We start from the raw sequence: 24,134 nt of genomic DNA, 5'->3' as shown, positions 1-24,134 counted from the left end.
CTTCAGGATGGAGGTAGGTAGCCAGAAGAACCAACCATGTGATGAGAGCCTCACCCTAACCTCCAAAGAGAGGAGAAGCGTAGAGAGTTAATCATCAATGGCCAAGAGTTTAATCCATCATGCCTACATAACGGAAACTTCATAAAAAGCCTTTAGGCTTTTTTACAAAGAAGTTCATAGAGCCTCCAAGGTGGTGAATGCATCCACATTCAAAGAGAAAGGTGGACTGCAAACTCTACAAGGACAGGCGCTCCTGTGCTCAGGACCTTTCTGGACCTTGCCCTATGTACCTCCTCTTCGTCTTTATCTTTCATTAGTACCCCTAATATCCCTTGTATTAACCAGTAACAAGAAGTGTTCTCCCGAGTTCTGTGAGCTGTTACAGGGAATTACAGTACCTTAGGAGGGGATCATGGGAATCTCCAGTGCACAGCCAAGTTAGAAATGTGGGTAACATGGGGACCCACTACTTGTGATTGGTGTTTGAAGAGGACAGCGGTCTTGAGGTCTTGAGGGTCTGAGCCCCTACCTGCAGCGTCTGTGCTAATCTGGGTAGCTGGTGTCAGAATGAGTTAAACTGCAGAATACAATACTGAGGTCTACATAGAAGTAGAGAAACGTTTGATGTGGAAAACTTACACAGAAACTTTGAGTACAGAGAAAGTTTTGTTACCCATAAATCTACCATTCAAATTATTAACTAGAAATGCCAAATAATGCTATAGATCCCAATGTATATCTTGTGAATTTATCTGTCCCAATCCCCCACAGGTAAGCACTAACCTGAATTCTCTATTTGTCATTCCTTTTTTTAAAAGAATAGTTTCAGCACAGATGTAGGTATCTCCATGTAAAGTAGCTTTTCTTGATTTTTTAGGTGTATTAAAATTATACAGTACTGGCTAAGAAAGTCTTCTTTCCTTATGTGGGCAATGGTTACATGATTATATTTATTTTATGAAAACTCATCAACTACACAAATACATTCATCTCTGTATGTATACTCTATTTCAATAAAAAATTTAAACAGAAATTATACCACATGGCAGTTTGCTTTTTCACCATTTCTAAGCTTCACTGATTTTCCTGTGAGTCGTTGAAATTCATTTAATTTTACTGCTATACAATTACTGCTGAACAATAATTTACCCATTTTCTTGTCAATGGATATTAAATTATTTCTAATCTTTTGGCTATCAAGAACAATACTGTTATGAACACTCTTGTGTATGTCTCCTAGTGACATACATCTGAGCTTCTCTAGAAGTAGAGACACAGACAAACTCCTAGGTGATAAAGCACGAAAGCCTGCACCTCTACCACGTAAAAGTGAACTGGGCTCCCACGTGACTGTACCCACTTACACTCCACCAATAGTTCACAAGCATTCCTGCGGGGCTATATTTTCACCAACAGGGGGTATTATCAGATTTTCAAAAAACATTTACAGTCTAGTGGATGTAAAATGATATCTCAATATGGTCTTACTGGGCAGATATCTGATTCCTAAAGACGCTGAGACATAGTATGCAGAATTCTAAGACAGCCCCAAGGATCTCCATCCCCTAGTGTTACTCTTTTGATTATGTTACATCACAAGACAAAAGGGATTTTGCAAATATACTTAAGGTTTCTAATCAGTAGACCTCAAAATTGAGAGGATCATGTGAGTGGAATCAAGCTATTCACAAGAGTCTTTTAAAAGCAAAGTGTTTGGGCCACCTGGGTGGCTCAGTGGGTTAAGCCTCTGCCTTCAGCTCAGATCATGATCCCAGGGTCCTGGGATTGAGCCCCACATTGGGCTCTCTGCTCAGTGGGGAGGCTGCTTCCCCCCCCCTCTCTCTCTGCCTGCTTGTGATTTCTGTCAAATAAATAAATAAAATCTTAAAAAAAAAAAAAAAAAGGCAAAGTGTTTTCTCTAACTGGTTGAAGAAGTCAGAGAAATTCAAAGTGTGAAGGAATCTGACCTAAGAGAGTTCTCCTTACTGAGCTGGAGGAGCCGGGGAGCAAGGATCCAGCACCAGCCTGTAGGAGCGAAGACCGATCCCTGGCCAGTAACTAGTTTAAAAAAAAGGTGGGGGGACTTCATCCTCCAGTAAAGAAGGATAGATCATTTTTGCAAAAAAATGAATTCTGCCAATAGGAGTAAGTTTGAAAGAGAACCCCAAGCTCCAGGTGAAAATAGATGGGCTAAACCTTGATTTCAGGCTGGTGGGACCCTGAGCAGAGAACCCAGTTACATCATCCCATATTCCTAACCTACAAAACTGTGAAATAATAAATGTGGATTGTTTTAAGCTACTAAATTTGTGGTAATTTGTTCAGATTAACAGAAAACTAAATGGTACATTTATTGACCATTCAGTCTCCCCACCTTTGGAAATATCTGTTAACATCTATTGCTTATTTTTCTGTTAGACTGTTTGTCTTTTTCTTTTTACTATGTAGGAAATCTTTATATATTCTAGATACTAATCCTTGTCAGTTTTTTTTTTAAAGATTTTTTTCATTTATTTGTTTGACAGATAGAGATCACAGGTAGGCAGAGAGAGAGAGAGAGAGAGAGGAGGAAGCAAGTTCCCTGCTGAGCAGAGAGCCCAATGTGGGGCTCGATCCCAGAACCCTGGGACCATGACCCGAGCAAAGGCAGAGGCTTTAACCCACGGAGCCACCCTGGCGCCCCTCTTCGTCAGTTATTTAAATCACAAAAAATCTTTTCCCAGTTTATAGTTTGTCATTCTACATCTTCTTTATGGTAAACATTTAATATTTTATTTATTTATTTGAGAGAGAGCAAAAGACAAGATGGGGGAGGGGCAGACAGAGAAGGGGAAGCAGGCTCCCAACTGTGAAGGGAGCCTGACACTGGGCTCAACCCCAGGACCCCGGGATCATGACCTGAGCTGAAGGCAGAGTCTTAACCACCCAGGCACCCTATGGTGAACATATTCTTAACTTTAACATTGACTTTATCAACGTTTTACATACAGGTATCAATTTTTTTTTACCGTATTTAAGAAAACCTTCTCTACTCTGGAGTAATAAAGATGTTCTTAAATTTCATCCTAAAGTTGTTTTTCTTAATTTGTCTTCAATGATTTTTGCTTATGATTTAAGGTCGAGTTCCAATCTCATTTTTAAATCTCTACAGGATAATGATATGGGGATTTAAAATATCTAAGTGATGTATAATGATTAGTTAATTAGCTTCCCAAAGACAATTATGTCACAGATCCAATGTTCATGAGGTACGATGTCTGAATTTGTGTTCTCTATTCTGTTGCACTGGTTGACTGTTCTGTCAAAACCACACTGTCTTAATCACAACATTTTTAAATAAGTCTTGGTAAATGATAGGGACAGTCTCCTCTCATTATCTTCAAAACTTGTGAGCTATTCTTGGTTCTTTGTTCTTGTTCCTGACTTCACACAAAATCATAAACTTTCTAAATTACCCCACCATAGGGTGCCTGGATGGCTCAGTCGGTTAAGTGGCTGCCTTCGGCTCCGGTGATGGTCTCAGGGTCCTAAGATCAAGCCCCCCATGAGGCTCTCAGGTCTGCTTCTCTCTCCCTCTGCCCCTTCCCACAACTCATGCACACACTTTCTCTCTCAAATAAATAAAAATTTTAAAAATATTTTAAAAAACCCATTATGATTTAAATTGGAACTACACTAAATTCATCAGTCCCTTCAGGTGAGAAATAATAGCTTCTCAATAATGACTATTCTTATCCATGACTGTGGTTCTCTCTGTGCATTTATGTCTTCTTTAGCATCTTTCAAAACAGTGTTTATAATTTTCTACATAAAAATCATATTAATCAGGGCACCTGGCTGGCTCAGTCAAGAGAACATGGAACTCTTGATCTCAAGGTTTTAAGTTTGAGTCCTCTGCTGAGTGCAGAGATTACTTAAAAAAAAGAAAAGAAAATCTTAATAAAAATCATACTAATGATTTGTTAGAGAACTTTCTCATAAATCACTATGATAAATTCAAGTCCACAATCACTTGACATCCCAAAAGCATCAAAATCAAAGTTATAACCTTATATAAGCAAAACTTTAACATGAAGTGATGTGAGACTATTTGTTGGATTAATTTATCCAATTTCAAATGAATAGTCACACAATGACCTATAAAAATATTAATGTTTTTAGATGACACACCAGACCTTGAGGGAAGCTCCATGACAGAATGACATATGACATATGTATATTCACTTTTCTAAAATCCAAAAAATTCCAAATATTGAAACTCATCTAGCTTAAAGGGTTTCAAACAGAGAACTGTGAATTTGATGAAGTAGCTTTCCAAAATTGTTTCGCCTTTGTAGAAACGCAAGGGATTTCTATATTGATCATTTTATCAGTTCCCTTGCTGATTGTTATAATGAACCCATAAATCCTTGTGTTTACATAATTCAGTGGTCAGAAAATGTTTCCTGTACAGAGTCAAACAGTAAATATTTTAGGTTTTGCAGGCTATACAGACTGTTTCATCTACTCAACTATGCTATTAGAGCATAATACAGATAATAAAGCATACCACATTCCAATAAAACTAGTCATTGAAATTTGAATTTCATATAATTTTCACAGGTAAAATATTATTCTTGTAGTTTTTTTAATCCATTGAAAATGCTAAAATCATTATTAGCATGTAAGCTGTACAAAAACAGGTGGTGAGCTGAATTTGGCCTATGGGCCATAATTTGCCAATTCTCGGTACAACAAAGAATCTTAACATCTTCAAATAGTGTTTCTTCTAGTCCTTCAGCTTTTTTTTTTCTTCTGTGCAGGTTTCCCTGTTCAGTGCTGAATCAGCAACAATGATAGCATCTTTTGTCTTGTTCTTGATTTTTTTTTTTTTAAAAAAAGCTCCCACTGTTAACACATTAAAAAGAGCTTTTGCAGTTATGGTTTCTTCTATACCTAGCTTAAGAAGTGTTGGGTTGTTTTTTTCGTTTGTTTTTTTTTTTTAAATCATGAATAGTTGTTCAATCTTAGAACTCCTCTTTCTGAAATTTTCATATGATTTATCTCCTTTTAAACATTAAGTGTGGTAAGAGACTGCTTGCTGTTTGACCCCCAAATTCTAAAAGAATTACAGTTGGGTATATGGCTACAGAGCTGTAAAACATTTCTCAAGGTCTCCTGCAATTAGATATGGCTCTATGACTAGTTCTCACCCACAGAGCAGACAGAAGAGACAAGGCCACTCCTGGGCCTCGGCATAAAACAGTGAGCATGCCTCTCCATGCTTTTTCCTCCCTTGTTGCTGGCTGACACCCACACAAAGCAGTTAATTCCAAAGTACTTTATGACTTTGATGCTGTTACAAATTGATTTTTTTACTTCATTTTTCAAATTTTGCTACTAGTATGTAAGAAAGACTACTGATTTTTAAAAATACAACCTTGTGTCCAACAATCTTGCTAAGTTCAGTTATAGTTCTCATAGCTGTTTTTCAGATTCCTGAAGATTTTCTACATAAACAATTATGCCACAGGCAAATAGAAAAATTGACTTCTTCCTTTCTGATGTTTATGCCTTTTGTTTATTCTTCTTCTCTTCCTCCAACAATGCAAATTCACCCTTTGTTAGCTTACCTGCTCAGTCTTTAAAGTATTCCCAAAGAGATATTCATGCCAGAAAACTTCAATAGCTATAACCAATAATTTTCTTAAAAAGATAACTGGGTAAAAGGAACATTGAAAAAAAAAAAAAAAAACCCAATATTGTTAGATGAAATTAAAAAACATTTATGTCAAAAGGAATAAACCTTAGTCCAGAACTATGTAATTATAAAGCTAAGGAAAATCATACACACTCCCTTGAATAAAAAAAAATAAAATAAAAAAAAAGACATTAACAACATCAGTTATCACTAGCATCAAAGCTAGAATTATGAGAAAATTAATGCATGGGTCCTTCCAACCTCTCATTGCTTCCTCCTGTAACAAGAAGTTACTGTATACTGAGCAGTGAATATGTACGAAGTTCAACCAATTCTCACCAAACTCCCTTAAGTAACTAACCGTCTCCATTTTTTTATAGGAGGAAATTAAGAATTGGAGAGTCCGAAGTAACCAATCGAAAGTCACGGGGCGGGGCGTGGGGATGGCGCCTGGGTGGTTCAGTGGGTTAAAGCCTTTGCCTTTGGCTCAGGTCATGATCTCAGGGTCCTGGGATCAAGTCCTGCATCTGGCTCTCTGCTCAGCGGGGAGCCTGCTTCCTCCTCTCTCTCTGCCTGCTTCTCTGCCTACTTGTGATCTCTGTCAAATAAATAAATAAAATCTTAAAAAAAAAAAAAAAAAAAGTCACAGAGGGGAAGCAGCAGAGCCAGGATATGAACTAAGACAGTTTGGCTCCAGAACCCACGAATTCCCATCTTCACTGCAATGTTGCCTCTACCTCTTCTTCACTGGCTCAGAGTACTTCATTGTAGCCACATTACTCTGAAACAAGCAATAGAGGTATCAGTGCCTTTTTCTTCCCAACAACTCTACCATGACATTTTGCCTTGTTTCAAAAGGAAATTAATGCTACTGATGTTTTATTAACTACGTAGTGGTAAAAGTAAAATACACTTACTGGTTTCGGCATTTTCCTTCTGTTTTTATCACCTTCTTTAAAAAAATTCACTTTTATGAATTCTGATGTCACCTGCAGTTACAGAAAAAAGAAAGCATAATATATCTATTACTTTTATATAATATCTTGATGTTAATAATTTGTATAGAATAAAAATTGAAACATTTTAAATTGTGAGTTTAACAGAGCTCTCTAAAAATAAAAAATTTAAAAAAAAGAACTGTCTTATTCTAATTTTCAATGTCTTTTACTATCATTTCACCTTTTCTAAAAATATTTATAGCTGTGATTTAAAACAGCACATATCTCACACAACATAATCTAAAGCCAATGGATCACCAACCAAAAATTTCAATTTACTCATAGACTACACATAGCAATGAATCAAGACTGCTAAGGACCCAAATGCTGTCTCTGTCTGTGTCCAGTTCACCTCTACATCCAGCCTGGGAGAGGAGAGGAACAGTAAAGGGGGAGATACAGATTCAAGTTCAAAAGAGATGAACTCAACAATACTTTTCAACCTTTCTTCTGTACTGACAAAGACAAAAGGAAATTCTGATTAACATAAACTCTAAAAGGATACCCTTTTAAAGAAAATTATTTTTCTTCTTTAAAGTTTAAAAATCCACATTAAAATATACTGAGTAGTTTATTTACCTAAGGTGTATTAAACAGCCAAAGAGTACACACTAGCAATCTACATGCTACTCACCAGCAAACTGATGGCCTTCACTGAAATTTAGAGTTGTCCTTGAGGCCAGTGTTAAATTTTATCTTCTCCCTGTGAAGCAAAACAAGTGAATCCTAATTCAAGAAATCCATCATGCTATATTGTCTTAGGGTAAATGTTCTTAAAGACAGCTAACAAACCAACCAAAGGATCTAACATTCTTAATCTTTACTAGTTTATTCAGGAAAAAATGACCTATTATTTCAATTCGAAAACCTTCAGTAAGGTATATTACTACTTGAAAATTAGCTTTCACTGATAATATCTCTGCCAAGAAAATTCATCCATTATACTAGCATCAATTAAATTAATATATAATTGTTCTAAAACTTCAGTGTCAATTGCTTTTTAATGTTACAATAAACCAGAAAATTCTCCAAATAAAAAAAAAGTGAAACATCATTTCCCTACATTTTACTCAATCATGTGCCAAAGAGACCTCTCTTTAAAAGAAACTTTCACCTGAGATATTTATCTAATAATTGAGCTATGAAATTCATTTCCTTAAGTCTTAGCTAGGAAATCTTAACACTCCCTCCTACAGTCACAGTCACCTGCTTTCATGAACCTAAACTGTACTTGAGACCTATCTTCTCTTTCTGTATCTTCTTTTCATCCCACTACTGTCTTAATTCATCCTTATCATCTCAGGTCTTAAAACATCCTCAAAACTGACCTTTTCACATCATTTATAAGTTAGTAATTCTCAAATCTGTATTTTTAGAACTTGCTAATTTGCCTTGCTCAATGTCTAGATTATCTCAAATGTAACATGGCCAAAACAGCTACATCTCTACCCTATAGCAAAATCTGGTTTTCTACAAGTCTTGGTGACGTATTTCTAGAAAGTTATCACAGTATTTCCTCATGACGTTTGTATTTACTATGTTGGCAGTCACAATCTTCTATTAGTATTCCTAATATTATTAAATTTTCCCTTCCCTTTTGCCTGATTAATCTTGCCAGAAGTTTGCTTAGTTTATTGGTCTAAAGGCCAGCTTTTAGCTTCCCTGATCTTCTGTTTCTTTTATTGTTCTTTTTTTGTTAATTTCGTTTTCCTCATGACTTTTCATTAGTTGGCTTTACTCTGTGGCTCATTTTCTAAGCCCTAAAATTTAAACTTTAAGTAATTCCCAATTTTTTTTCTTTTCTAGTATGTGCATCAAGGTCATAAATATGTCCAAGTATCAGGCAGTTTCATACACAAAGTATCCCCCCCCATATTGTCCAGAACATTTTAAAATAACTTTTATCATTTGAATATATCAAGGATGTAGGTATAACATTCGTATACTTAAATATTAAAAAACATGAACTTTATAACATATTGAAACAATACTTTTTCCTTCATCTATTTCACAGAACACAGAAATTCTTTAAACTCGTCACACAAATGAGACAGATCATACAAGTACTTTTTATAAGTATTTTATATATTATAAAATATAAAATGATATAATATTATTACTAAAAATTTACCCCAAACCACACTATTCATTCATATAAAACACTGGGAAGGGGTGCCTGGGTGGCTCAGAGGGTTAAAGCCTCTGCCTTCGGCTCAGGTCGTGATCCCAAGGTCCTGGGATCGAGCCCCGCATCGGGCTCTCTGCTCAGCAGGAAGCCTGCTTCCTCCTCTCTCTCTCTCTGCCTGCCTCTCTGCCTACTTGTGATCTCTGTCTGTCAAATAAATAAATAAAATCTTTAAAAAAAAAAAAATACTGGGAATTTTTTTTTCCTATTTGTACTGTTAGAATATATTTTAATATCTATAGTATAACCACTGTATTTTCCTTTTAAACCAGATCTGTTCTAGATTTGCCTTTTTTTTTTTTTAAATAAATGCTTAAACCACTACCAAATGAGCTAAGTTTTCCAAACTCACATATACCCAAGGCATTTCAGGTCAATGTGCCTGTTTTAGAACAAAGCAACAACAGAGTTCCTAAAAACACAAATATAAATCTCCTTTCCCAGGATTTTTTTTCAAAATGTCTCGCCTTATATTTAAAACCATAACATTTTTCTGAGCAAAATAAGTCGATCAGAGAAAGACAATTATCACATGATTTCACCCATGTGGAATTTTAGAAAAATAGAGGATCATAGGGGAAGGGAGGGAAAAATAAAGTAAGACAAAATCAAAGAGGGTGAGAAACCCCAAGAGATTTTTAACTCTAGGAAACAAACTGAGGGTTGCCAGAGGGGAGGTGGGTAGAGGGATGGAATAACTGGGTGATGGGCATGAAGGGAGGCACATGATGTGATGAGCACTGGGTGTTTTATCCAACTGATGAATCACTGATCTCTTCCTCTGAAACTAATAATCTACTGTATGTTAATTAACTAAATTAAAATAAAATAAATATCATTTTTCTAAATATCACTTTAGTGGTTCCCCCCCAGGTTTTTATATACAGTTTTTTCATTGGCTCTGCACGTTTCCCTTTCCAGTTTTGATCTCTAATCATGACTAAGAAACTTTTTTTAACTTTCAAATGGAATAGGTCTGGGAACAAAGTGGTTTTTATTATTTATTTCTAACTTTACTATACCATAGTCAAAGAGTTCATTCAGACTTCCTTTATGTTTAGTACATAATTTCATTTCTAACTTTCTGCCTATAAATGACAATAATGTATGTTTTGTGTTTGATAAATTAGATCAAGCCAGACCAAGTACTTAATGTTTTGTTTATAGTTTCCCTACTGTTGCTCATTTTACTCTACTTAAGCAACTTGAGAAAAAATGTATTAAATTTTCCCAGGTAGGACTGTGCATGTTAATTTCTTCTTATACATTGTCACTTTTTAATTTATATTTTTTAAGGCTATGCTATTAGGTGAGTACAGACTTAGAACTGTTATATTTCTCCAGTGAATACTTCCCTCCTCCATAAGGTAATGATTCAACTGCACGCAGAATTCTTAAATAGACTGTTGCTCCCTCAGGATTTGGAGGACATGATTTTTCTGGCATCTGTTACTGCTGATGTGTTATCTACAGTTAATCTAATTCAGTTCTCTGAGATAATCTGCCTTTGCTCTCTGCTTTCAGGAACTTTCTGGGAGGCATTCTTCTGATTTGCTTTTATTTTTCTTGTTCAGGATTTGGTAAGCTTTTCCTTATTCTGAAGATGTATGCTTTTCTCAAAATCTGGAAAATTATTAGCCATTGTCTCTCTCTCTTTTCATTCTGCAATTCTCACTGGACACATAATACATATTTTATTCTCTAGTCCAAACCTACTTTTTTTATATTTTCCAGCTCTTTCTCTCTGCAACATTCCTCGAATCACTAATTCTCTCCAGTTGTTTTTAATGTTTTATCTCTTCAGTAGTTCAGCATTTGGTAATTATATATTTTTACTTCTAGAAATTTTTTCAGCTTTGTAAAAAAAATTTAATAATGCTATGCTATTTTATAATTTGTTTTAAGTCTTCCTTTGATCCCTATGTTTATTTTTTTTAAGGTTTTATTTATTTTATTTGATAGAGAGAGAAATCAAAGTAGGCAAAGAGGCAGGCAGAGAGAGAGAGGAGGAAGCAGGCTTCCCACTGAGCAGAGAGCCCAATGCGGCGCTCGATCCCAGGATCCTGAGATCATGACCTGGGCAGAAGGCAGAGGCTTAACCCACTGAGCCACCCAGGTGCCCCCTTATTTTTATTTTTTGTCACCACAAAATTTTCCTGTTTTCAGTTCATTATGGTTTATTTCCTTAAAGAGTTTGTAATTTTGGATAGAAAACTCATGTCCCTAACCCACTAACCAATGTAGTAGTCCTGCAAGCCCTGAGTTTTATACATGTAGCCTACAAAGCTAATTCAGGTTTGCTCATACCAGAGTATTTAAATCATTCTTAATTTTTTTAAAAGATTTGATTTATTCATTTAAGAGAGAGAGAGCGTGTGCACAAGCAGGGGGAGCAGCAGAGGGAGAGGGAGAAGCAGGCTCCATCCCAGGACCTGGAGATCATGACCTGAGCAAAGGTAGATGCTTAACCGTCTTGAGACACCAGGTGCCCCTAAAATTTTTTTTTTCTTGATTTGGGGTGATGGGTTCAAGCCCCACACTGGGTGCAGAGATTACTTTAATTAATTAATTGATTGATTTTTTTGAAGAGTTTTAATTGTCCTAAGCTAATTTTTACCTTACTTCTCATTCTGTATTGCATTACCATATCTGATCCCAAAGCTACACACTAAAGAAGTTTGATGACACTCAGGAGAGCCTGCACAGGCACCGATCATGTTATTTATTAAACCACATGCCTGTTGCATCCTTCCTGTGCAATCTCATCAGTAAGGAAGAACAAGGGAAAGAAAGCAAGAACTAACGCCAGAGTATGTAAACAAAGTTAAAGCACTCAAGTTATAGAAAAAGTAGTTAGCAAACACAGAGTAAATAAATATAAAGTATGTAGATTTGCAGAAATTCTGAAGTTATAGGTTAATCTAATACTGGAATGAAACAGAGGTAGGTTTTCTTTTTTTCCCTTTCCTTTAAAAAATGATTTATCCAAGTTATCAATACTAGAGTTACTTCAAGTTGTACTCTTTATAAAAAGGACCAGACCCTTTCAAGAAAAAAAATTAAAGCTTTAGGTTTAAGAAGAGAGCTCTGAAGACATAAAAGAATATGTATCATAGGCCAACACACACTAAACCAGGTTTTTTACACAAGTGAACTAAGCTTTCAAAATCTCCAATAAACCTGAGGCATCTGGGTGGCTCAGTGGGTTAAGTCTCTGCCTTTGGCTCAAGTCATGGTCTTAGGGTCCTAGGATCAAGTCCCGAACTGCGCTCTCTGCTCAGCAGGGAGTCGGCTTCCCTCTCTCTCTCTGCCTGCCTCTCTCCCTGCTTGTGATCTATCTGTGTGTCCAAAAAAAAAAAAAAAAAATCCAACAAACCTAACCCAACCGAAACTGTGGGGAGTTGGGGGGGAGAGGGGTGGCTAACAAAAGCCTCCATCCATAAGGATGTGGTGGATATCTAAAAATTCATGTTTTTATGTTTCTATTTCTCAGAGAATACTGTTTCTCTCTTAAAAATCAGGTTAATCTCCACCTTGTTTTGTTCTGTTTTTAAAGATTTATTTGACAGAGAGAGTTTCAGTGAGCACAAGCAGGGAGTATGGGGGAGGGAGAAGCAGGCTCCTTGCTGAGCATGGAGCTAGAGCAGGGCTTGATTTCAGGACCCTGGGATCATGATCTGAGCTGAAGGAAGACACTTAACCAACTGAGCAACAATGCCCTGTACTTAGAGAAGACTCAACAGTTGTGTGCTCTTATACATTAATTCTCTACTAACAAAAATCCAAGAAGACCAAACAGGTCACATTATGGCTATTTTATAGTTAAGAAACAAGGACAACTGCAAGAAGATTTCTTGTTCTCAGTCACACAGGTAATCACTGGCCAAAGAGTCTTTTGACACGTATCCTTGAGTCCAGAGGTCTACTATATACTCACCTGTCTTCCCCTATTTGATATTTTAAAAAGTACTTATGGAAATTTACCCAAAGAAAATAATAAATGTGTACAATGATAGAGCTGCTGCAAAGATTCTAGTTACAGTGTTATTTATACAGGTGTATATAATACTGAGATATTGGTTAAGTGAACCATGGTATACCTATAGGTTCTGCTAGACTTCAATGCAGCCCATCAAAATGTTACAGAAAAATATTAAATGACATGGGAACATACCCACAAACTACTAAAAAGGCAGGTTATAAAACCACATGTACAATATCATCATATTTCTTTTTTTAAAGTATTAATGTAAAAACTAGTATGATTATACCCTGAAATATCAAGTCTCTAAGAATTAAAATAAATCTGTAAATTTCTAAAATAAAAAAGTAGAGCTTTTGTAATAAGAAAAACACTTTCTTTAAAATGAAAGAACAAAATTATTCCAATAAACTGAAGTCAGACCTAGAAATTCACCATAATATTTAATAAAATCTAAGTAGATGAATCTTTTTTCAAAAAGAGAATTTAAAAATTCAAATTTTTGAGGAAAATAATGACTAAGATACATACCTTATGATGAAAAAAAGATTAATATATTTTATTTAAAATCCTTAGACCCATAGAACAAAATAAATAGCAAAATAAAAGTAATGGAACAGAAAAATATCCAATAGTCATTACAAAAAGTTACTAAGGAAAGTAAATAATTAAATATATATAAAGATATCACTCAGACCCCACTCAGTAAATGGTTAAAACACAAACTCTCTACAAACTCTTGACAAAATAAATGCACAACAGTGCTGATTTAAATCACAAATCAAAATGGCTTTAAGGTATTACTGATTATATCTCATTAAACTAGCAAAATAATTATTAATTACACATCCCAATGCTGATGAAGCAGTATTGCTAAAAAAAAGTAGATAAATACTGCTGGTAGCACCCTAAACTGGCTCAGTATTTCTAAGAAATAAGTTGTCAATATTAACAGAAGCTCATTTTTTTTTCTGAAAACGAACTTCTCCTTCTGGAATATACCCCAAAGAAATAAAGAAATACAAAAGAAAGTAATCTGTAGCAAGATATTCTCAGCAGTACTCATTATAAAAGCCAATGATTAAAATTACAATGTTGAAACTCTGATAACATGATGGACTCTTACAGGTTTTCTCTGTATTATGACAAACTGTATATACATTTAAATTAGGATAAGTGATCATGTAACCATTCATTTTAATTATGTAAAACGCAGGTATCCTTACAAATATCTTGAAAAACAAACTGGCCACTTAATAATCAGGGTCTTATTTTCTAAATTGGTTATCTCAGTTTACGAGCTTATATGACATATATAAGAATCCCACTTTAAATCTTTTTAGGATCCTGCTGTGTTTTTAGTTATTACTGAAAAATATATATTTGAGTATGTATGTGTATTATGTATATGTATATGTAAATATGTATTTAGTTATTACTGAAAAATATATAACACTTAACACTAAAATAATATTTAACCTCAGTAATACATTTCTAATCTTTGCACGATTGCATTAGTATGTTTTTTCTTTTTTCCTGAAACTAGCATTTGTTAGTACCAAAATGGACAATTTAATAAAATGTCACATAAAGAGCCAAGATACCAAAAAAAAAAAAAAAAAAAAAGAGCCAAGATACCAAGACAACCGAGATACGTCTTTGGTTTCCATCTCTAAATGATTCACTTGAAATCTTTCAGTCTTCCTTTCTTTCTTTTCTTAAAAAAAAAAAAAAAAAAAAAAAGATAATATATAATCACCTAAACCACTGTATATCAGAGATACTTAATACAAATCAACTCTTCTCCCATCTGCCCTCATAATACATAAAAAAAATTACAGTAAAAATAAAAAAAATACAGTAAAAAAATGTACTCCCGCCTCCCTACTCTTCTTAAATTTTTTAAAGTGGTCTTACCCTACATCTCTCTGCCATACTGACTCCCCCAGAAGCAAGGAAGCACAATCATGGCAAAGACATACTCAACACGTAGTTTTAAAAGACACTACGAGCATACACATTTCCCATTGCCAGAAAATTAACTGTATGGTTATGTACTCTAAATACAATGTTTAGGGGTGCCTGGGTGGCTCTGTTGGTCAAGCATCTGCCTTCCACTTAGTTGGCAATCCCAGGGTCCTCGGATGGAGCCCCACATCTGGCTCTTGGTTCAGCAGAGAGCCTGCTTTTCCCTGTTCCAGCCACTCCTCCTGCTTGTACTCTCTGTCAAATAAATAAATTAAAATCTTAAAAAAATACATACAATGTTTACAGATAAAGCATTTATATGAAACATTCTCTTCTTTGTCCTTTAACTCTGAAGGTGACCCTCAAGCCTCCTCTCTACCACAAACAATGGAAAAACAGCCTCATGCTAAACACCCTGAGCTCTATTAAGTCAGTGGCACAACAGACTCTTCCCACCTGCCAGGTGGTAAAACAGGTGTTAAGTCTAATCCATACTGGCCTATACTGAAGCTTCAATAATTTATACCACACCACCTAATTTTACTCTTAAGATCTCCTTTTCCTCCATGCCTAACTATAAATTTTTTCCTGTCTTTTGAAACACAGAAGCAATCCCTGAATCAACTCTGATTTCTCCACAGACCAAAAAGTACAAAAGAATTCCTTTGCCAATTTACTGGGGAATTAGGAAGCAGTGTGACAAAGAGAAATATAAACTAAATTAATAAGGTAACTCTGGCAGTCAAAAACCAACACAATAACAACATCTACAATAAAAAAGTTCTTAATCACTTTTCCCCTGGATGGGCCCTTTGGTGAAGCTTGTGAAGCCTTTCCTAGAAGAGCATTTTAAAAATGTGCAAAATAAAATACATTAACATTGCATAATTCCAATTATATTGGAATGCGATTATCGAAATATTAAAATCACACATTTATGACAGTAATATCTGTGCTTAATTAATCTTTACATAAAAGTATTTACAAGTGAATCTAATGATTAAACTTCTAAGTAATGATGAGTTTATTTCTCTAACAGTAACAGACTATGAAAATACCTACAATTTCTATTGGTAGTACTGCTAATACTACCAGTTCCCCACACTAATAATGGAAGAAAACATGTTAAAAAGATGCAACATTTTTCCCTATCAAGTTCACAGACACAGGCTTAAAACCTCTACAATACACAGAACTATATTGTATTTTCAGCTCAGTGTTAATACTGAATTTAACAGCAATATTAATGCACCTTTAGCTACATAATGCCATGACATTCCCGAAGTGAAGCAAAAAGGGCAAAAAAAATTTTAGTTCCATTATGCAAATGAAGGGCAAAACTAAGGAGAAGACTCGTGAATGAAGAAAGTATCTGTAGAATACTAGCTCTCCAGCCACTTTTATATCCATTACCTAATCTTCATAATAACTACTCTCTTACCTCTGCCCAAGATAGGATCTCTCATTCTTTTAATATTCAGATAAATGACCTGCCCAAAGTAATAAAGCTAGTTAACCATCAGAGGTCCTTTTAAACCCTAGTCCTAGGGCTCTTTGGCTTTCCTATTCTGCCTTTTTTCTGATCTCATTCTAGCTAAGCTCATCTCAAACAATTTTAAGAGCTTTTCAAAAAGCTAAAGCTCATTCTTCTGTTGTTTTCAGGTCAAAAGACTACCTCTAAAAACATTATAAGTACAGGTTAATATTGGTATAATCACAGGGCACCTGAGTGGCTCACTTGGTTAAGTGTCCAACTCTAGACTTCAGCTCAGGTCTTGATCTCAGGGTTTTGAGTTCAAGCCCACACCCAGCAAGGAGCTGACTTAAAAAATAATACTGGTATAATCACCTCTGTAAATGGGTTTCCTGTGAGGGTGATATGCAGTTCCAAATAAGGTATTAAGTACTTGCTTATGTAGAAAGTGATTTTTGTTCAAAGATATTTTCAAGGAAATGAAATATTCAATATTTTTGAGCAATTTTTACATGCTACTGAAAATGCAAAGCAAATTTCTAAAACTTAAAATATAAAGCAGAATTGCAGTATTAAAAACAAAAGCTTCGGGGCGCCTGGGTGGCTCAGTGTAATTAAAGCCTCTGCCTTCGGCTCAGGTAGTGATCTCAGGGTCCTAGGATTGGGCCCCCGCATTGGGCTCTCTGCTCAGCGGGAAGCCTGCTTCCTCCTCTCTCTCTTTGCCTGCCTCTCTGCCTACCTGTGATCTCTCTCTCCATCAAATAAATAAATAAAATCTTAAAAAAAAAAAAAGCTTCACACTGAATTCAGATTCTCTTCTAAAAGAAATCTGTAAATTCAAAGGAACACCTTATCAATATTGTTCCCAAGGTGGGTAGAAAAACAATACATTACCATTTGCATCGATAAATTTTTTTTTAAAGATTTTATTTATTTGACAGAGAGAAATCACAAGTAGGCAGAGAGGCAGGCAGAGAGAGAGGAGAAAGCAGGTTCCCTGCGGAGCAGAGAGCCCGACGCGGGGCTCGATCCCAGGACCCTGGGATCATGACCTGAGCCGAAGGCAGAGGCTTTAACCCACTGAGCCACCCAGGCGCCCCGCATCGATAAATTTTAAACGCTAAAAGCTAAGAAAGCTAAATCCAGTCCAAGTACTTCATTTAACACTTACGAAAACACCAAAAACTAATATAGTAACTTTTCAAAGATGTAAAAACAGATTCATGTAAGTCACCTTTGCAGCAGGAAAGAAGCAAAGTTCCAAAATGATCTGAATTCTCACATGTAATTCTACGCTTTATAGGTTTCCAAATACCGGACTTTAAAGCAGTTTATTTTCAAGACGAAATAAAGTAATTATGTTTCTTAAATATCTCTTCAATTGGACAAAACTCTCATGCAGTCAATAAGGTTATATGCCAGTTCTATCATTAAACTTCTAATTTTCAAGATATTCAAATCACCCTTTTAGAAACTGGAATGCTACCTGGCTCACAGTAGGGCCTCAGAAGTTCATTGGTGATTTTGCTGAATTAAGTTTACATATAATATTCAGTTGTCTTTTGCTGTTGATTATTGTCAAGGGCAATATTTTCCTCTCGTTTACGCTATAAGATGACCAAACAATATTAATAAGCAACACACTACAAGAGAAGCAAACATGAACATGGGGGAGAAAAATACTCTTCCCAACTAGGTCTCCCAAGTTTAGTACTCTATCATCTCTATTCAAGACTCTTATCAAATTAAAGGTCAGATAATTTGACACTTTAAATGGTAACTAAAATTATCATGCTGGTTGTTGATTAGATGAAGGTAACGAGCTCTTCGGGTACATATACACCAACTTTGCCGAATAACCAAACTCAAATTTTATAGTTTCTCTATGTCTAGAGTCTACAAATGTCTTAAATATCAGGAGTCCAGATGATGGCTAACAAAGTTTCATCTGCCCTACATACTCAGTAAAAGCCAACCGGTTCCAGATTCAATTAAGCATGGCTGACACTTCCTGTACCCCCATTCTCCCTTTCATCTGTTGCACTCATGTGCCCACCTCATTCCATACACTAGCCAGGGTTTTTGGTTATAAACAACACCTACTCAACTTATTGAAATTTATTAGTTAACGTACAAAAACAATAGGAAAATTTTAAAAATAAAGTAGGAAACAACACTCAAATCTCACATCACAGAAGACTCTGCTTAGAATACTGATGCACTAAATATTAACTCCCGTTCCTACATACAAGAGCATTTAGGCAGTGACCACACTTCATGGTACAGCACATCTATATTACCATTAGTGTGAAGTTCTCAATATCTTACTCCCCAAATACAGAGAGTATTTGGCACAGAAGTATACATGTACCTTTGTTATCTTAAAGTCCGCCAACTTTTTCCCTAAAGGGCCAGGTAAAGGGGCACCTGGGTGGCTCAGTCTCATAAGCATCTGCCTTCAGCTCAGCTGATGATCTCAGTTCTGGAATCAAGCCCTGCATCAGGCTCCTTGCTCAACAGGGAACCTGCTTCTCCCGCTCCCTCTGCTGCTCCCCCTGCTGGTGCTCTCTCTGCTCTCTCAAAATCTTTTTAAAAAGGGACGGGCAGGGCGCCTGGGTGGCTCAGTGGGTTGAGCCGCTGCCTTCGACTCGGGTCATGATCTCAGCGTCCTGGGATCGAGTCCCGTATCGGGCTCTCTGCTCAGCAGGGAGCCTGCTTCCCTCTCTCTCTCTCTGCCTGCCTCTCTGTCTACTGGTGATCTCTGTCTGTCAAATAAACAAATAAAATCTTAAAAAAAAAAAAAAAAAAAAAAGGGACGGGCAGGGGCGCCTGGGTGGCTCAGTGGGTTAAGCCACTGCCTTTGGCTCAGGTCATGATCTCAGGGTCCTGAGATCGAGTCCCACATCGGGCTCTCTGCTCAGCAGGAAGCCTGCTTCCCTCTCTCTCTCTGCCTGCCTCTCCATCTACTTGTGATTTCTCTCTGTCAAATAAATACATAAAATCTTAAAAAAAAAAAAAAAAAGAAAAAGGGACGGGCAAGTAAATAAACTTTTTTAGGTTTTCCAAGGCCATATGGTCTCTACTGCAACAACTCTGGGGTTGTAGCATGAAAGCAGCCATAGATAATATGTAAACAAATGTACTATTGTGTTCAAAAAAACCTTTATTTACAAAAATGGAATAGGCTGCATTTGGCTAACAAGCCACAGTTTGTCAACCCCTGCCTTCGAAGTATTTTAGCAGAAATCAATGCTTTTCATTTCTTAATTTAAATAAATTTAGCACCCAAGATGATAGGAACTGACATATTCATGCCAGATTATGTACAACAGATCAATACTGGATGTGACTTTGGGTGGGGAGAAAGAAAGAATTCAAAACACTTGGTATATGAATAAGGAAACCAATCTAGTAAGAGGAGAATCGTAAGAAAGGGCAATCCCTAGGGGCGCCTGGGTGGCTCAGTGGGTTAAAACTTCTGCCTTCAGCTCAGGTCATGATCTCAGAGTCCTGGATCCAGCCGCATTGGGCTCTCTGCTCAGCAGGGAGCCTGCTTCCTCCTCTCTCTCCACCTGCCTCTCTGCCTACTTGTGATCTGTCAAACAAATAAATAAAATCTTAAAAAAAAAAAAAGAAAGGGCAATCCCACTACCCTCACCAGTGACTAGCTAGGTATGGAATAATATATCCCAATCCCAGCCTATGCGACTAAGAAAACATCTGTTGGGGGGCTTCTGGAAAGGGGAGTCCTTCTCATTCCTCTGAGCACTGCAGTATGGATAGTGCTGCTGAGCCAGACTGTAACAAGACGAAACAGTCTTACTATAAAGGTTAAGGGGGAACACCACAGAGCAGAGAACTGTAAAGAGGAGTCCTTGATGTCATTACTGAGCTATTCTTGAACCTCCAGACTTCATTATATAAGATCATACATTTCCTCAGTATTTAAGCCAGGTTGAGAATTTTCTATTATTGAGGCCAAAGTATCTTACGTGACAGAAGTCCTTGAAAAAAGATTGCTCACTTCACAGTTTCATTGCAGCTAGTCTTAACTTCAATTTTCCACAAATTAAAGAAATATTTAAGGTCCCCAAAGCCCATAGAGACTACCTACAACTCAGAAAAAACTATCTGTTACACTTACTGATACTAAAATTTTGTAACTTTACAGATTCTATAATCATGGGGGGGGGGACAAAACAATGTGCTGCTACCTCCTTCTTTGATACTGTACCTAAGACACTCCTTCAACAAGGTTTCTTTCCTTCAATCAGTGGTTAGCAAACTTTTTCTGTAAAGGGCCAGAGAATGAAAACTTTAGGTTTTGCAAAATATATGGCCTCTGACGTTACAGCTCACAAAAGCAGTCATATATAGTATGTAACCAAATGGGATTTCTGTGTTCCAATAAAACTTCATTTACAAAATCAGGAAAGCAGGCCACATCTGGCCTGCCAACTAGTTCGTTGACCTCTCCTCTAAATGACTAAAGCAAAGACAGTATCTTTCTCAAACAAATCAACTTGACTAAATCTCAAAAACAGTTTATTTCAAATGTATATAAATTAGGTAGAAAAGTAACCCAGCATGTCTTGAGCATTCTACTCAAATATATTAGAGTGCTTGATGTAAAAAAAAAAAAAAAAAAGGTCATTACCTTACTTTAAATATAACATCTGCAAAATGCAATTTAGAATTGTTATAGAGTAATATATATTATAACAGAAAAAACAATACAAAACATGCATATGCAAATTAATAACATCTACCTATTGAATAAAACTAAGTATTTTAAATTAGTAAATCTGTAAGTATTTCTATACTGGTTATTCAAAGAAAAACACTATACAACTTGTAACCTGACCGAACCCTTCTTTTCCAGGAAGCTGAAGCTAGAATTCAGTATTAAATGCAATGAGGAAAGAAGTCAATCCTATGGACTATTTTTCCTTTCCAATCAGCTCCTAATATAAAGACACATATTTTCAAAGGACACCATTTTCCACTACCAATACCATACTCTAGGGAGAAAACAAAAAATGAACTTCACCTTCAATCATTAAGCAAGAAAATTTGCACAAGCACGTAAACACACTTTGAGATTATAGGAAATCACACTGTGTGATTTCATATAGGAAATCCCATTGTGTGATTTCATTCAACTGATAAGAATCTGAGAAACATTAATGTTTAACACAGTAATAAACAAATACCCTTTCAAAGTCTGTTACAAAATAACCTTGTTTTTATAGACTTTAAAAATCACAAATACGAGATAAAGTATAGGTTCAAGTATAGGTTCATCCTTGCATAAGTATTGTCATTTTCCGTACAGAAGGAAGTGCTAATATCAATTAACCACTTACGAAAAACATGATGGAAACAGGTGGGGGGGTAGTTCTGGGGAGTGAAGAGACTTTATTTTCCCTTTATATCTTTCTAGATTTTTAAAGTTTGTCATAAAGTGTAAGCAAGAAAAGCAGGAGTCTGTGAAAGAGGCTAAAAACTAAGGAACTCTCTGGTCAGACTGGACACTTCGATCATGGAAGAGGTGAGCCTTCACTGATTGCAAAAATAAGGGACGATCCCGAAGAACCTCAGCCATCACTAACAACACTGCAAGGCTTAAAATAACCTTGTAAGAGGGGAGTCCACAGCAACTTAACCCAGGTCCCCTGAGTCCATCACCCCACAGGTACCATCGGGGGAGTTACCAAGTGTCCATTAGCTTTTGGTCTGCTGGAGGCGCAACCCTTCGAAGACAGGGTGCCTTCCTTGAGTTCCCAGATTCACAGAAGTAGCATAAAATTATGTCAGTTTTACCCTATCAGGTATGCTCCACTGGCACAACTCAGTCTCTCAGTCTTCGCAATCTTCATAGGACACATTTTTTTCAGGCTTTGGTCGTTAGGAAACATTGGTTAAAATTTGCCATTTTTAAATGGCCTAAGTTAAAATGCATTAAATTAAAAATGGATGAAAAAACAAGATTCCCACCGTCACTCCACATTGGAGACTCTAATTAGACACTACACAAATTATATTAAAAGATTAAGAACTGAAATCAAAATAAAAATATATAAAGACTTCATTTCAACAAACTGCCAAAGATAAAAATGAATAAAATCCAATTCTGCTCTTCGTCATGGTAAAGCAATCAACAAGAAACAACCCTTGCTCCCCTCCCTGAGACTACTGACAGGGAGAGAAGAGCCAAGTCTGTCATCTCTTACCACCAAAGGAAAAAGAATAATCAGTTTAAGTTCCAGTTAAGCAATGACAAAGTCTAAAACAAAAGACAGACTCAACATACTTTACCCACACCAAAATTAATTATCTTTTTCTACAAATATTTCTGAGTCTCTCCTACACAATCTTCCATGTGTAGGGCTACAGGCGGGAACAAAACAATGTATAATCCACAAGAGCAAGAATTTACCATTTCTAAATGTCATAATCAAATTTTGCCTCATTGAAATAAAACTGTAAAGAACTGCAATGCGTATCTATTCATTCCTTAATAATAATATATCAACTGCTTGTTAAATTCCATTCTACATAAAAAAGTGATTAGGCACAGAAAAAGTCAGCACAATCCTTTTTTAAAGCATTATTATTAACTTTAAAAGGAGTGTTCTACCCTTTATCATTTGTCACATTTTTATCCTATTAGTCTCCGAAAGATGAAACACACTGGAGTTCTGAAAAATTTTTTTTAAAAAAAGTGCAATCCTGAATAGTAATCTCTTCTCAAATCTAATAATGCTGTTTTGGGGAATGGATTAGGCCATTATTTATTTACCCAGCCAAATGAACGGGGCAATTGTTTATTCAGAGCTCCGTCTGAAATAAAAAAGAGTATTTAGTGTTCTAAAAAATGTATGCTTCCGAAACAATAGATTGCAATGTGGACGTCCAAGTACTCCTGTATCAAATAAACCCTGATTATCGTCGACTTTTACATTTGCATCATGCCAGCCTTAGGGCCACAGGACTGATTAAAACGTCCTCTACACATTCTCAACTCTATTTTTAAATTTATCTCTGGTGAAACTGACTTCACATTCCCAATCTCATTAATCACCACCACTGCTTGGGGTGGGGTGGGGTGGGGTGGGGGGTAACCAAATGCTGGGAAGGGCTGAAGAATCCCGCCGTACCTGTACGAAGCGATGCGCCTCAGTGAACGGACAGAACCCAGCGCCCCTCTTTCGGAGGGAGCCCGGAAATGAAGTTGAGAAGCCTTCCCGGGAGGAGGGGACCGTGAGGTCCTCAACTTGGGTGGTGGGGTCTGAGACCCCAGGCCGGGCTGCCCGCAGGGCCGAGCAAAGTTGGGCGGCTCCGAGGCCGCCGCAGCCCCAGCAGCAGCAGCAGGTAGAGCGAGCCGGCCGGGAGCCGCGGGCCGGCCGGGAGCCGCGGGCCTGCGCTCGCGGGTGCGGGTGCTGGGAGCCGCTCCGCGCCCCAGACCCCGGAATGCAACATCCCTCTTGCCACTAGGGAGAACGCACGCTCTCTAGTAATTCAACACCCTTACTTTCAAACTGGAGGCCGGGGGGAGGCGGGGGGCGGTGGGTTGGGGAAGAAGTTCTCAAAAATCCCCCCACACACACTGCAAAACGTAATTCTACCCGCGCTGGCTGGATTTTCAGAGTCCCCTGAAGGCACCGGCCAGGCCGCGCTGGAGCCGCGCCCAGGCGGCGGGAAGCCGCGGCTCCCGCGGGGCTGGGGGGTCCAGGGCCCACCCCGAGGGCGGCCCGCGCGCCCGAGCGGAGCAGAAACGCGCGGCGGCTGCTTCGGGCCGCGCCCCGCCGCTCTCGCCGGCCCCGAGGTTCGGTCGGGCCCGCCGG

At 37.2% G+C, this 24,134-nt stretch overlaps 1 protein-coding gene across 2 annotated transcripts in view; it reads right to left on the bottom strand.

Annotated features, from left to right (window-relative positions):
• RDX (radixin) overlaps positions 1 to 6,644 on the bottom strand; it is a 75,924-nt gene extending 69,280 nt beyond the window's left edge. Inside the window, exon 1 of one of the 2 annotated variants that reach the window (XM_044257683.1) lies at positions 6,598 to 6,644. In XM_044257683.1, the coding sequence (XP_044113618.1) occupies positions 6,598 to 6,609 (12 nt within the window). In that variant the 5' untranslated portion in view covers positions 6,610 to 6,644. The remainder of the gene's footprint in view (positions 1 to 6,597) is intronic. The other variant, XM_044257684.1, reaches the window with a different exon arrangement.
• Positions 6,645 to 24,134: the final 17,490 nt, after the last annotated feature.

Source organism: Neovison vison, chromosome 7 (genome assembly GCF_020171115.1).
Source record: "Neovison vison isolate M4711 chromosome 7, ASM_NN_V1, whole genome shotgun sequence".
In the NCBI taxonomy this organism is placed as follows: Eukaryota; Metazoa; Chordata; class Mammalia; order Carnivora; family Mustelidae; genus Neogale; species Neogale vison.
Note: the sequence above shows the minus strand (reverse complement) of the source record. Positions and strands in the feature narration are given on the sequence as shown.